The sequence below is a fragment of the Mirounga angustirostris genome, unplaced genomic scaffold (assembly GCF_029215605.1).
Source record: "Mirounga angustirostris isolate CCGP_5_RB_7025 unplaced genomic scaffold, mMirAng1.0.hap1 SCAF_9, whole genome shotgun sequence".
Classification (NCBI taxonomy): domain Eukaryota; kingdom Metazoa; phylum Chordata; class Mammalia; order Carnivora; family Phocidae; genus Mirounga; species Mirounga angustirostris.
Genome location: NW_026991717.1, coordinates 60,152,706 through 60,168,627, shown reverse-complemented (window position 1 = coordinate 60,168,627; position 15,922 = coordinate 60,152,706). Strand labels below are relative to the sequence as shown.

Sequence of the window (15,922 nt, the reverse complement as noted above, 5' to 3'; positions counted from 1 at the left end):
GCCATGACTTTAGAAAGAAGAAACTGAAACCATAACCCCTAACTTCTTTTTCAGCTATAACATTTTCTTGTTCTGAAAAGCCGAAAAAAAAAAAAAAAATCCTCTTTACAAAACCTAATGCCTAACGAAAAGGGGCAATTTTGAAAGTTTAAAAAAAAAAAAAGTACTACTGGGGCACCTGGGTGGCTCAGTCGTTGGGCATCTGCCTTCGGCTCAGGTCATGATCCCAGGGTCCTGGGATTGAGCCCCGCATCGGGCTCCCTGCTCAGCGGGAAGCCTGCTTCTCCCTCTCCCACTCCCCCTGCTTGTGTTCCCTCTCTCGCTGTGTCTGTCAAATAAATAAATAAAATCTTTAAAAAAAAAAAAAAAAAAGTACTACTATAATCACACCTAGACAAGTTTAAGCCACCAAAAGGTCTGATCACCCATATTAATAGCTATGATGATGCCCAAATACTGCTTCTCATTTCCATATCCCAAGAGGCTTGTTTTCTTAAGTTTGTAACTTTTTATTTTTTTATTTTTGGAGTTTGTTTTATTTTTAAATTATACAAACTGTAGGCATTTAGAAAGTTTGGATTCTTTTCAGCTAATGTCATATAGAAAATTCTACAAATATTTCAGAAAGCAATCTATATTCTCATTCTGGTCTCAGATAAAATAGGTAAAGAACACAAACAAATTCCTTTTCCAGTTTAACGTTTAAGATGTATATATGTTGAACCAAATTTAGAACTTTACCTAATGTCCATAAAGAGGAAAAAACCAGTAACAGTACACTCATTCAGAGTTCTGAATATTTTACTATGTAGGGTAATAATAATAAAAAAAAAAAATCCTTGTATTTCAAGGCAACTGTCAAAATACAAAAATATAAAAAATGGTTGGGACCTAAGTAGAAAACAACAGACTGATACAATTTCTAAATACTCAGAAAATTCATGTTGATTATTCCTGAGTTATAAAGCTGATAAACCTCAGATGATTCCACAATTAATTACAGCTACAAAAGAAAAACACAAGGCAAATTTTTATATTTCCCAACTATTAATGGCTATTCATAAACATAATTCTAAGGTAATTTTCCGCCCTGACATAAGCACAGTTCCCTCCTGCCTTCCATTCCAAATTATAATTTGGTTGGAAACACACAACAATTTACAAGCACACTCACCACTAGAGCTTTCACAGAAACTTTGTGAAGCATGGGCAGAGGCCTTCTCCAGCTCCTGGGCTTCTACACCGGAGCCCAGCTGTTTCGTGTTAGCTATTTTTGAGTCTTTTGTTAATGAGTTATCAGTTTTCTCTTGAGGTTCAGCCTGCTGCATCTCCAGGTCAGGTCTCAGAGCATCATCTGCTCTCTCTAAAGTCAAGGGAGGTTGTGGAGAGTGTCCTTCTACAGGTTCCTTTTCTGCAGTCACTGATTTCAGATCTCCTTCATATTCTGCACTCTTTCCTTCCTGGGCATCAGTTCTATTCTCAGCACATGGTTCTATTTCTGGAGCATCATCCTCCCACGACTGGGAATCTGAGCATTTCTCCACTCCCTCTGAAGGTTCAGAAGAAACATCAACTCTGGGAGATGGTTCCTTCACATCTACAATGACAACACTTGAATCCTCTGAAGTAGCTTCTTCCCACGCTTCCTGATCCTTATGTTCCAATTCTTGGTCAAGTACTGGAATCTTTTGGGGGGAATCAATACTAATCACACTGGTTTCAACTTCCATAGCTTCCTGGCATTCTTGTTTTGGGATTTCTTTTGGAAGACACAACCCCTGGGATTGAGTTTCAGTCAGAGAAAGGTGCAATGGGACACTCTCCATATTTTCTTCTTTGGGCTCCTCTCCTTGACTCTCACAAGGAGTCTCAGGGATTTCTTCAACCTCAGACCCTGAAGACCCCTCCTCTGGATGATGTTCTTTAATTTCCATAGCTTCCTCCTGATCTAACACACTAGAGAGAGCCTCAGATCGAGTAGCTGGAGAAGGAACAGCCTGACTCCCTGAATCACAAGTGAGATCAATACAAACATCTTCTGCTACAGTCTCTTCTCTGCCTTTGCAGCCAGAGGCTAAAATACTAATGTCGTCTCTGGTTTCTGTGTCATCCCCCTTCGTTTTATCATTCTGATTTAGTTCTACTTGGCCATCTTGTGCTGGATTCATCAGGATATTATCATTTTCAGCAGGAACAAGTTTAGAATTGAGAACTGGAGACATGGGTTCAGTATCCTCAATCTGGGTGTTTTCTCCATCTTCATCAATCCTGTGAGAACTCAAGCTCTCCATCTTTGGGGACTGACTATACTCACTTGTAGAAAGCATCAACTTACAAGAATCCCCCGTCAAAGACAGCCCAAGATCCTCAGTGGTATTCTTTGATTCAATTTCTGAAGTTTTAGAACACTCAACAGTCAAAGAGGAACTATGCAAATCTCCACCTTTCTTCCCATCATTTGATCGTTCTTCCAAACTTGGAGATGGAATGAAAATGTCCTAAGGAGGAACAAAAAGAAATAAATCATTTGTTCATAATATTTCTTTTATATCTAATCCTTGAATTTATCTAAAATTTCTCAATCAATTGTTCAAGAATTATAGAACTCTAGGGCCATATCTCAGAAATACAAAGCTCATAAATCACCAGTCTTTTCAACAACACAAGTCATTCTGTTTAAGCGTTTTCCTGTGAACCACTAATCTAGAATCAGCATAATATAAACAAAAACAATGTTAACTTATCCTTCTAAGGGTAGGAAGACACTTAAATTTAACTGTATATCACCAAGCTACTAAAATCATGTCATATGTTTGGTGGGCCTTCAATTACATAGTAATCATTTGAACAAATGCTTACACAGCCCACTTCAGTTCTCACAGTGTGAGAATATACACTTACTTTACTTCCTACTATTTCAAAATATGCTAGCATTCATAAAATAGATGTTAATCCAAAGTTCACAATATCATCGGTCAACAGACACCACTACACACCAACAAAGACGGCTGAGGTTAAAAAGACTACATCCTGTTGGTGAGATGTGGAACAACTGCAACTCTCATACACGGCTGGCAGAAATTACACTTGTAAGTACTTACCCAAGAAAAATAAAATCCTATGTCCACACTAGGATGTGTATGCAAATGTTTATAGCAGTATTATTCATAATAATAGTTCAAAGCTGGAAGCAACTCAAGTGTTTGTCAACTGGTGAATAAACAAATTGTGGATATCTCTATTATGGAATACTACTCAACAATGTAAAGGAATAAGATGTTAATACATGTAATACGAATGAACCTCAAAAATACACTAAGCTAAAGAACTAGAACACAAAAGACCATATCCACTTTATGATTCCAACTATATGAAATTCTAAAAAAAAAAAAAAAAAACTATAGTGACAGAAGGCAGGGGAGTAGTTGCCTAAAGTTAAAGAGGAGACTGGGGGCGGGGGGAGGAATCAACTGCAAAGGATTATGAAGAAACTAAGAATTCTTAGGATGAGGAAACTGTTCTACACTTTGATGGTGGTGGTTATACATTTGTACACAACTACCAAAATTCATCAAACTATCCACTTAAAATGGCATTTTATTTTAAATAATACCGTAGTATTAAAAAGAAAATAAGCCGAAGCTTAGACATATTTTTATGTAAGAACTTACATTTAGTGGGTTATTTTGCCTGACATAAATGCTATATAACTCTAACATAGCTGGCAAGGCATTAATTGCCTATGATTTTTAAGGGAAAGAGAAAATCAAAACAGGTTGCCAAACATTCTGTATATTCCATAACAGCTTATATTTCAAAGTGTGGGGTCACTGTTTACCCTCTCAGATGATAAAAAGTCATAAATTTGAGACTCTCAGGTATGACTGAGTAAAAACTGGTTCAACATTTCTAAGTGGCACTAGGACAATAAACAGCAGCCTTGAAACTTCATATACCCCTTCGCCCAATAATTCTATTTCTGGGAAATGATTTGATAGAACTGGGACTTAAGCTACAATACTATTCAGTGCAAATTTATTATTTAGAATAGGAAACAATATAAAACACCTTAAATGTCTAAGAGGAGATTGATTTAAAGATTTTTTTTTTTTTGTAAGTAATCTCTACACCCAATGTGGGGCTCAAACTCAAAACCCGGAGATCAAGAATCACATGCTCTTCTGACTGAGCCACCCCGGCACCCCAAGAAAGAGATTCATTTAAAAATTATGATACAAAGTATTCCATCATGTGAGTGTTAGCTACATAAAATTACTGATGAGGGGCACCTGGATGGCTCAGTCATTAGCATCTGCCTTCGGCTCAGGTCATGATCCCAGTGGGATCAAGCCCCGCATCGGGCTCCCTGCTCAGCGGGGAGCTTGCTTCTCCCTCTCCCGCTCCCCCTGCTTGTGTTCCCTCTCTGTCTCTCTCTCTCCCTGTCAAATAAATAAATAAAATCTTTTTAAAAATTACTTTTATGAATATTAAAAGAGAAAACATTCAGGCTATGCACCAAATAGAAAGTTTCTATTTCAGTGAAGGAAAAAAATGTGAATACGTAGTTTACTATAGTCTTTTTATACATTTATATGATTTTAATGTATTCTTAAATTAATAAACATATACATAAAAAGGTTAAAAGTAGTTATTTCTGACATAGGATAATTGATGATCTTTTTTTTTTAAAGATTTTATTTATTTGAGAGAGAGCGCACAAGCAGGGGGAGCAGCAGGCAAAGGGAGAGGGATTAGCAGACTCCCCACTGAGCAGGGAGCCCGACGCGGAACTAGATCCCAGGACCCTGAGATCATGACCTGAGCCAAAGGCAGACACGTCACCAACTGAGCCACCCAGGTGCTCCAGGATAACTGATGATCTTACTTTCATTTATCTATATATTAGACATCCTCTAAAGAAATATGTAATTTTTTCTTACGGCAGAAAGTCATTTTACAAAGGCTTATATATAAGACACTGCTAATAAACTGCAAATATCTTTTAAGTAAAATTCACATAACAGAAAATTAACCACTTCAGAGTGAACACTTACTTACAATGGAGTGCAGCTACCACCACCTCTATCTAGTTCAAAAAATTTTCATCACCCCAAAAGGAAACCATATATCCATTAAGCAGTTGCTCCCCCTTATCATGAATACCTTATAAGCATTATCAGAGTAAATACTGGTGTGGTTTTATTTTTTACAGGATTTTTATTCAATATATGTAGAACTTCAGTCAGGGGCTAACCAGCCTGTGAACACTGTATTTCCTAAAGACTGCCTGGATCTAGTCTCTGAGTGTCTGGCCCATAATAATCCACGGTGCTGAGTCTCCCTGGAGGCCTGGTCAGAATAAGTGATCTAAGTGAACAGAAACTCCCCAAGGCTCTGGATAAAAAAGAGTGATGGAGAACTGTAAGGACTACGCTCAATATGAGTCCATCTTTGGGGCGCCTGAGTGGCTCAGTCGTTAAGTGTCTGCCTTCGGCTCGGGTCGTGATCTCAGGGTCCTGGGATCGAGCCCTACATCGGGCTCCCTGCTCCCGGATCTTTAAAAAATCTTTAAAAAAAAAAAAAGAGTCCATCTTTAAGTCTAGATTCAGTACAGATCTAAATCCACAGTACCCAACCAGTCAAAAACTGGTCTCATAATATAGAGAGCTTAAGAGCTATTCATACAGTGATCTGTAATCTGATTTGTCATCCCCCGAATTAACATGTATATCAAAAATGAAAAAAGTGTCAAGTATCAAACTGTATTTTACTAATCCTCTCTCCATGTCTTACATCCTAGTGAAGGGTCAAAGAGGCTATGCAATTAACAAATATATTAAGAAAGAAAAAAATACACAAAATTACCTTTATCCCAATTATCTTTTGATCAGTATTTATCTTATAAATATTTAAATCTTACAACATCAAAATTAGGTTGACTTGGACTCCAGGAATCAAGGTACAGAAGAAATAACAGATGTGCAAAAGTTAGCCATTAAGAATAAAATGTAAGAAGTTTGATAAGGACAAAAAATTAAAAGAGTGGATTTAATACACACATTTACCTTAACTCTTTTCCAAAACCCCACTGAGCAACAGTAAATTTTTTTAAAACATTAATTTTTAAGAAAAAGAACAGAAGAAATATAACTGCAACAAAATTTTGGAAGAGTGATCATCTATTTCACAGACTAGTGAAAGCTGAATTCTAATCCAGCAGTGGAGAAAGCCAAGAAGCAACCCAAATTACACCACAGAACCACCATGCCCAAAAAAAGATTCAGGACTTGGCAGCAGCACCAGGTGACTCTGGAAGTGGTGGTGAGGGTGGAGCTAAAAACAGGAGGACTGATTGGAAAGCTATTTAAGAAGCAGTTCAGGGGCGCCTGGCTGGCTTAGGTGGAAGAGTATGTGATTCTTGATCTCTGGGGTAGTGAGTTCAAGCCCCAAGATGGGTACAGAGATTACTAAAAAAAAAATAAAATAAAATAAACTTAAAAAAAATAAAATAAAAGGAAGAAGAAGAAGAAGCAGTTCAACTCTCAGATCCTCGCTCCCTGACCCTCCTCTGCCCCGGAATTAAATAGAGCATCCGTGAAGAGAAAGAGGCACAGTTATCAGAATGTACCATACTGAAAACAGAGAGATTAAGTGAAAATTTACATACTAAATGGAACCTGCACATGCCTCCCAACACCCCCAGCCCTCTTCCATCAATAGACTTCTAGAACAATGGCAGACAGGAAACAGGAGATTAGACATTTTTCTGGAGAACCTGACCATGCTGAAACAAATCAAGATACTGATACTAGAGGATCACCAAAATTGCCCAGCAGATCACATTACAGTGAATCCCAGAAATAAGTATCAACCACCAGTTAGTTCAGAACTTCTAATCAGTGTTCTGGTATTGTACTCTTAAAGCAATCAAGGATTATCAGACACTTGAGGAAACCCTTCAATTTCAAAGTCAAACATCAAAACTAACTAAAATCTATTTGAAGAAATAGCGACTATTGCAGGGAAGAGAAAATTTCTCAAAAAAACTATTAATAATATCCTGAAACAGGTAAGATAATATACCCATAAAACAAGACAACATGCTATTTTTTTTATGAAAAGAAAGAACATCAGAGAAAAAATAGTTTCTAAATTAAAAATCCAGAAATAGAAATTAATAACTCAGAAAGGTCAAAAGATTGAACCCAGCAACTGCATTCCTAGGCATACACAAGAGAAATAAAAACATATGTCCACACAAAATCTTGTCCATGAATGTACACAGTAGCATGATTCACAATAAGCAAAAATGGGAAACAACCCAAATGTCCATCAACTGATGAATGAATAAAATGTACTATATACATAGAATGTAATAGTAGTATCAGAATAAAAAGAAATGGAAGAAAAAAAAGGGAATGGAGTTCCGATACATGCCACAACATGAAAAAAACGTGAAAACATGCTAATTTTAAAGAAACCAACCACAAAAGACTACATGTTGTATAATTCCACTTATGAAATGTCCAGAACAGGCAAATCTAGAGAGACATAGAATAAATTAGTGGTTAGCTAGGGCTGGGGATGGGGGAAATAGGAGTGACTGCTAACGGGCATAGGGTCTTTTGGAGGGAAGAGGAGAGATGAAAACGTCCTAAAATTAGACTGTGGCGACACAATTCTGTGAATATACTAAAAGCCATTGGATTATACACTTTAAAAAATGGTGAGGGGCGCCTGGGTGGCTCAGTCAGTTAAGCATTTGACTTCAGCTCAGGTCTTTATGGGTCCTGGGACTGAGCCCTGCATCAGGCTCCCTGCTCAGCGGGGAGTCTGCTTCTGCTTCTCCCTCTGCCCCTCCTGATTTATAATCTTTTTTTTTAAATTTTTTAATTAAAATTAAAGCTCTTTTGCTGTCAAATAAATAAAATCTTTAAAAAAATGTAAAAGAGAGAAATGTAAAGTAGGAGACAAAATAAGAAAACTACAGGACAATTCTAGGAGTTTCAACATCCCAAAAATGGGTATTTTAGTAAAGGAAATTTTTAAAAAAGAATGAAGGGGAAGAAATTAAACAAATCTCCCTGAACTGAAGGGACCTGAATTTCTAGATTAAGAGGGTTTAACAACTGCCCTAAATACAATGAAAATAAACCTGTGCCATGCGTTTGGCAATTTCAGAACACTAGCGACAAAGAGTAAATCCTACAAGATTTCAGTAAGGAGAAAAACAGCTTACATATTAAAGATCAAAATCAGACTGGCTGCACACTTCTCAATAGCAACACTGCAAATTTGAAAACAGTGGAAAAATGCCTTCAAAAATTAAAAGGAGTTATTTCCAACCTAGAATTCTATACTTCTACAAACTATGAGTCAACAATGAGAGCAGAAGGGCACCTGGGTGGCTCAGTCAGTTAAGTGTCTGACTTCAGCTCAGGTCGTGATCAGGGTCCTGGGATTGAGCCCTGCATCAGGCTCCCCACTCAGCGCGGAGTCTGCTTGTGTGCTCTCTCTCAAATAAATAAATAAAATCTTTAAAAAAAAGAATGAGAATAGAGAGTATGCTACTAAAGAGTATGTCCTCCACTAAAATGAGTAAACCAAAGCAAGACATGGAGCTCAAAAAGAATCCAACGCAAAGACAGTAAGGACAACCTCCTAGGATTGGGGTGAAAAGGAGGTGAATAATGCACTAGGCATAGAAGAAAACAGTAAAGATTAGAAATCAGGAGGGGTGCCTGAGTGTCTGCCTCCAGCTCAGGTCATGATCTCAGGGTCCTGGGATCAAGCCCCACATCGGGCTCCCTGCTTGGCGGGGAGTCTGCTTCTCTCTCTCCCTCTGTGCTCCCTTTCTCTCTCTCTCTCTTAAATAAATAAATAAAATCTAAAAAAAAAATTTTTTTTAAGAAATTATAAATCAGGAGTCTCAAAAAGAGGTTTCTCCAGAGATGAAGTTTGAGGCCCCCAAACATCTTGAAAAGAGATTTTGGCAATTGGTGGAGAGCCTAAGGTTGATGAAATGAGAAATTTGTAGAAAACTAAACAAATGAAAAAGACTATATTATCAATTCCAGAGAAAATAAGAAATTATGCAAACATAAAAAATAAGAATATTCCACAGATTCTGCTCTGAATAGTGTTTATAATAACAGCATTCATAATAATGTAAATTCGATAATGATTTAAACAAAATTATGATATAAGTATACTGGAAAGATGGGGAAATAGCTAAAAAAAATTTTCGGGGGGCCAGGCAGGGGCAGAGGGAGAGGGAGAGAATCTTAAGCTGGATGTGGAGACTGACACTGGGCTCCTAACCCTGAGATCTCATAACCCTGAGATCACGACCTGAGTCAAAATCAAGTCAGACACTTAACCAACTGAGCCACCCAGGCACCCCTAAAAACTTTTTTAAAGAATGCATGAGGGACATCTGGGTGGCTGAGACAGTTAAGCATCTGCCTTTGGCTCAGGTTGTGATCCCAGGGATCTTGTCATCCTGGGATGGAGTCCCATATCAGGCTCCCTGCTCAGCGGGAAGCCTGCTTCTCCCTCTCCCTCTGCCTGCCGCTCCCCTTGCTTGTGCTTGCACATTCTCTCTCTCTGACAAATAAATAAAAGCTTTAAAAAAAATAAAAAAAATAGAAATAATGTATAAAAATAAAATCATGATATACAGAGTTATGGAGATAAATAACACAAGAAAAAGCTTAAGGAACTGAAAGTGGTTGTCTCTGGGTAGGGGTGAGGAGAGATCTTGTTTTAACCATCTGACTTCTTTTTTTGGCTTTTATAAGTGCTTATTAAGTAAAAACAAAGCCTTGGGTGCCTGGGTGGCTCAGTCGTTAAGCGTCTGCCTTCGGCTCAGGTCATGATCCCAGGCTCCTGGGATCGAGCCCCACATTGGGCTCCCTGCTGGGCGGGAGGCCTGCTTCTCCCTCTCCTACTCCCCCTGCTTATGTTCCCTCTCTCACTGTGTCTCTCTCTGTCAAATAAATATATAAAATCTTAAAAAAAAAAAGTAAAAACAAAGCCTTAACATAAAAACTGTTAAGGTATTCTTGAGAGAATTGTAAAGGTACTTGAGTTTTGTTTTTTTTTTTTTAGGAGACATGGACCACACTGTACTGACTGAGGCATCTTAAAATATAAATCCAAAGAAATCTAAGTCATCTTAGGTTCGAAGGACCTCTGAACTATGTTCAACATCACTCATTTGTCTCAAATTTTCATTGCTGGTTTTAAAGATGCCTCTGAAGGTCGTTGGTAAATGCTGAAGGTGAAGCAATTTCTTCAACAGTGCCTTGTTCTTCAAAAACTCAGTTATCCCTTTGTGGCCAGGCTTCACTTCTCCTGGTAGGGATACCTTTGCAAAGACATACATTTCCATGTAAGTCCTGTTTGGTCACTGATAAACATCTGTAACTTGTCTCCTTCATATCAGGTACCTTTTTTAGAAAATTCTTCTAACTGCTCTTGATCAAATCTTATTGCTCATCCCTAAATTCTGACGATTCTTTAAAACTATATATGTTCACATACAACTTTCACAGAAAAACAAAAACTAAAAGATGTATAGTGGTTGAACACTGGACTTCACCTCTAGGTAACCATGTCTTCACTCTTTCACTACCAGCAAAACTAACCATTCTGGAGTATTTACACATGCAAAGCACTAATCTAGGCAGTTGGTATATAATAACTCATGTAACCTTCACAACTACCCTATGAAGTAGGTAGTATCCATATTCCCATTTGATTTCATGAGGAAACTGAGGCTCACTTTCAACTGGTCACAACAGCAGTAATCGCAGAGCCAGGACTAAGTCTAGGAAGTTCTGACTCCAGAGTCGTTCTTAAGCACTCTACCAAATCACTTCTAATGACTGGCATAAAACACACAAGTTTTAAAAATTCCAGAAAGCAATTAAACTTCTTTATCTTTTTTTTAAGATTTTATTTATTTGAAAGAGAAAGTGAGTAAAAGAGAGAGAGAGAGCACAGAAGGAAACAGAGAAGAAGGCTCCCCATTGAGCAGGGAGCCCGATGCGGGGCTCGATCCCAGGACCCTGGGATCATGATCTGAGCCAAAGGCAGACACTTAACCAACTAAGCCACCCAGGCACCCCGCAATTATACTCTTCTTCCTACTGTTTCCTCTACACTAAATTTATAGTATATTTCACTACTGTTCATTTTTAAATATAAATTTTCGGTACAATACCCGCAAATTGAAAGGCATGAAAGTTCTCCCAGTAACACTAAAATAATCCCCCCAATTACAGTCTTATAAGAAGAGGCACTGGGCACCTGGGTGGCTCAGTTGGTTGAGCGACTGCCTTCAGCTCAGGTCATGATCCTGGAGTCCCAGGATCGAGTCCCACATTGGGCTCCCCTTAGTGGGGGAGTCTGCTTCTCCCTCTGACCCTCTCCCCTCTCATGCTCTCTCTCACTCTCTCTCTCTCTCTCTCAAATAAATAAATAAAATCTTAAAAAAAAAAAAAAGAAGAGGCATTTATATTGAACATATAATATACTCAGATTTAGTTAAGGACCTTCAATTCACTATGAATAAAACCTGCATTCTATTTTTTTAATATTTAAACTTAGAATTACACAAAAGAGATATTAGTTTTCCCTTGCTTTTAGAAGAAAACTTCTCATTTGAAAACTAAAAACCATCTTGATACCCTCCGTCCAGGAGTGATTAATTAGCTTATGGTACATCCACTCAGAGAAATACTACACAAGTTTTGAAAAAGTGGTATGGGGCGCCTGGGTGGCTCAGTCAGTTAAGCATCCGACTCTTGATTTTGGCTCAGGTCACGATCTCAGGGTCGTGAGATGGAGCACCAAACTGGGCTCCGCGCTTTGTGAAGTCTGATTCTCTCCCTCTCCCTGTGCCTTTGCCCATGCACACACACTCTCTTTCTCTCAAATAAATCCTAACAAAAGAAAAAGGAAGAAGTAGTATGAAGACTCTGTAACACTGAAAAATCATTATTATGCAATGTTACCTGGAAAAAGAAGATTAAAGTTATATGTTCACTATAAACAACTTCATTTAAAAAAAAAAGTAGGCATGTGGAAAGACAAAAATGATAGTAGTTATGTTACAGAATTGATTAACACTCCCTTAAATTTGCACTAACATTTTCAAAAAGCTAAAGATATAATACAAAATTTAAACATAAGTAACTCTGGAAGTGTTCTAAAACTAGATCATGACGACAGCTGCACAACTCTGTAAATGTACTAAGTATCATTAAATTACACATTTAAAATGGGTGAATTTTATGATTTATAAATTATACCTCAAAGATTGTTTAAGAAAAACAAACAAACATTAGGAGGAAAACACTCTACAATACTCACATGAGAAAACTCAGGCTGTGATGGGATAGGAAGTGACCCAGGAGTAAAGACTGGCGTGCTCTGAGATACTGGTGTTGACGCCTGTGGGGATAGAGTGGACTCAGGTGGGAGAGGGGGGTTTTCTACCTCCACTGATTCTTCACCCTGGAGTTTCTTCTCAAAAGACTCTCCTTTTCCTTCTGATAACAATGACATGTCCATTGGCTCATCTGGTTTAAAACAGGAAAAACAAATGGAGAAATAAGCACTCATCAATATCACTCATGTTCCAATAACACTAGTAACAATTATACTATAGAAATTTCCATTCCTAAAAAAATTGTGATTTAATTTTCAGAAAAGCAGATACATTAACAGTAGATTGAATCACAGAAATCTAGTAATACTTTCTTCCCCTGGGAGGATGAAGGTCCACACTCCCAAAATCCTCAGATATAGATGAAAATGGAGTTCATCTGGGGATATCCACTCATCCACATGGAACATTAAATTAACTCGGCTCCTCTGAACCCCTTTTCCCTACTATAACTCAGTCTTTCATATTTGGCATAGGAATATCCAGATTAATGTCATCTAATTAACCATTGTATATTCTGCCACAGGCCTGAAAAGCAGAACTTGTTCACCACTCCAATATCTACTTACGAACTCATTATATTTGCATTAACAACTGCTAAGCAGAGAGAGATGAATGCCAGGACAAATACAGAAGGAAAAAAATCTATCAATGCCAATCAGCAGTGATTTATCAAAGAACGAAGTACCAAGCCACCAATCAGGAAACAAACTGCCCAGGAGGAAAGTATATGTGCGTGAGTGCGCGCGCGCGTGCGCGCGCACACACACCCCCACCACCACCCACCCACCCACCCCACCACCACCACCACCACCACCACCACCTCCCCACTTCTTTCCCACAATATACTACCCACCTGTAGGCTAACAGGCTCTTTCACAGAACCCATCTAGCTAGCTGGGTATCTACGCAACAGCTATTCAACAACTCTCTTCCCCCTATTTTACAACTTGACCCCAAACAGGCTTCCCTCTAGACCACTCTCACAAATTATCTATGCCACTAGGTTTTTCACTGCAATAGACACTCATTGTACTGGCTATACCTCACCTCAATACCTACGTCTGCTGCTTTGCTCGACTTCAACCTCACATTCCAGTCTGCTAGGTTGCAAATCTGGTGCTATAGGTCTTTAGTACGCTACTACAGCTGTGTTAAGTATTTTCATTAGACCTTTTGATCTCTCTCACCATGACAAAGCACTTATTAAAGACCTATTGTTCTAAGCACTACATATAAAAAGGCTTTAGATTAATAATTTTAGAAAGAAAGAAAAGGAAGCAAGCAAATATAGACACACAAACAGGCACATATTAAGCAAATACATTAAATTTAAAATACAACTGACAGGAGAAAATACAATGTTACATTACAAAAAAAAACACTGAATCATATACATACCATAATCCCAAGTGTGTAAAATACTTCTTTATGCATAGAAAACACTTTGAAAGGAAATATATCCTCATACTAATTACAGCTGGATTGCGATATCCACATGATTTTTATTTTCTTATTACTTTCCTATATGCTTTCCAATCTTTCTACAGTGAGAATTATTTTACAATCAGGGAGAAAGTATATTTAATGTAATCATTTTTATGTATCTTCAATGTTCACACTATGAATAGAAGAAATGATTTTAAGTATAAATCAAATTTAACTTGTATTAGGATTATTTTGTAGAATGGATTCACCTTTATTTTTTACTAAAGACATCATTAATCATGTTATACTTAAAATTATACTAGTTCATTTGGATACCTACAACTGATTTCAAGACAGCCAGACACAAACTTAGTGGCAAAAGAAAGATTAAATTTTGTCACGGGTAAACTGCACCTGAAAAACAGTTAAACATATTTCTATATTTACATCACTCGAGAGACAGCAGGGTATCATAGGAGGAAGGTAAACGACAGATAAGACCACAGGCTCTGGAGGCAGCTGCCTGAGTTCAAATCCTACCTCTATGATTTACTAATTATGAATTCTGTGACTCTGTTTCTTCATCTGTAAAATGGAGATAAAAGTAACACCTACTTCTTAGGTATTGTGAGGGTTCAATGAAAAATGAAAAAACAAAACAAAACAAAGAAAAGCACCTAGGACCAAAGAGAAGTAAACAAAACAGTGCCTGGCATACACTAAGTGCTCAATAAATACTAGCTATTATAGTATTACTGGTAAGTAAAAGAATGAAAAAGAGAAAATCATGAAATTTATTGGAAAAGGTTTCATGTAAAAGTAGTAGGAATTTTAATCTTCAAAAAAAAAAAAAAGGGGGGTGGGGACACCTGGGTGGCTCAGTCAGTTAAGCGTCTGCCTTTGGCTCACGTCATGATCCCGGGGTCCTGGGATCGAGTCCTACATTGGGCTCCTTGCTCCGCAGGGAGCCTGCTTCTCCCTCTGCCTGCCACTCCCCCTACTTGTGCTCTCTCTCTCTGACAAATAAATAAAATTCTTAAGAAAAAAGAAAAAAGTAGTAGGAACTTAAAAAATATCTTGAGTGACTGAGGCACCTGGGTGGCTCAGTCAGATAAACGTCCGACTTTCGATTTCGGCTCAGGTCATGATCTCAGAGTCATGAGATTGAGCCCCGTGTCAGGCTCTGCACTGGGCGGGAGGCTGCTTCAGATTCTTTCTCTCCCTCTCTCTCTGCCCCTCCCCCTGTGCCTGTGCACTCTCCCTCTCTAAAATAAATAAATCCTTTAAAAAAAAGGAATATCCTGAGTGACTGGATATGAGACTAGGACAGAGTAAAAGAGGTTTAGATAGTGAGATAAATTAAGTTAAAAAGGAATTCTTTCTTGTGAATAAAGGAATATAAAGTCACTAGGTCCTCAAAGGAAATGTGAATGAAGTCAAAAGTTCTACCACCTACTCTTAGCCACTCCTCGGCTGAAACTGCTTTGATGATAGCAAAAGTAACCTTTAAAGAGCAAAAGAAACAATTTTTGGTTCCCTTTCACCAGAAACACGTCAACATGTTGCTGCAAACTACTGGGCTATTAGTAATAAACCCAGTTCTTCACTAATATACTGCTATAATATACTACTTTGAGTTTAACCTTAAAAGCATAAAAATTTTGCCTTAAGGATCTTTTTAACAATTAAATCAACAATACAGAATTGTCGTAAGAATCAGTGCTAGAAAAGCAGGGCATTAAGGAGAACACTTTACACTAGGCCACATCCCCGAAGGTGAGTCAGACATGAGTCCTACTGAATAGTGTCATGGTGTTCAAAGAAAGAAACAGTACGTTTTGCAAGGCAAAAGTGCTCCTCCTCTTCTGAGATCAACAAACAGATCAAGAGAGCTCACCTTTTCTCCCTTCTTGCTCTGTGGGACTGCTAGGAACGATAAAAGGGGTAGATCGGAAAGCATCAGGGGAAGGAGCAACAAGATCGGAGGAATTCCTTTATATAAAGAGAGAATTCACAGGTTATTTTACCACAGCCACAGTT

General features: G+C 38.0%; 1 protein-coding gene across 5 annotated transcripts in view; it reads right to left on the bottom strand.

Moving 5' to 3' along the window:
- Positions 1–15,922, bottom strand: part of TP53BP1 (tumor protein p53 binding protein 1) — a 73,017-nt gene that overhangs the window by 40,511 nt on the left and 16,584 nt on the right. For all 5 annotated transcript variants that reach the window (XR_006795006.3, XM_045900219.3, XM_064570550.1 and 2 more), the window contains exons 10-12: positions 15,780–15,874; positions 12,379–12,587; positions 1,175–2,498 (exon numbers count right to left, since the gene is read on the bottom strand). Coding sequence is in view for 4 of the 5 variants with exons in the window: in XM_045900219.3 (XP_045756175.1) it covers positions 1,175–2,498; positions 12,379–12,587; positions 15,780–15,874 (1,628 nt within the window). In the remaining variant the exon portion in view is untranslated. The remainder of the gene's footprint in view (positions 1–1,174; positions 2,499–12,378; positions 12,588–15,779; positions 15,875–15,922) is intronic.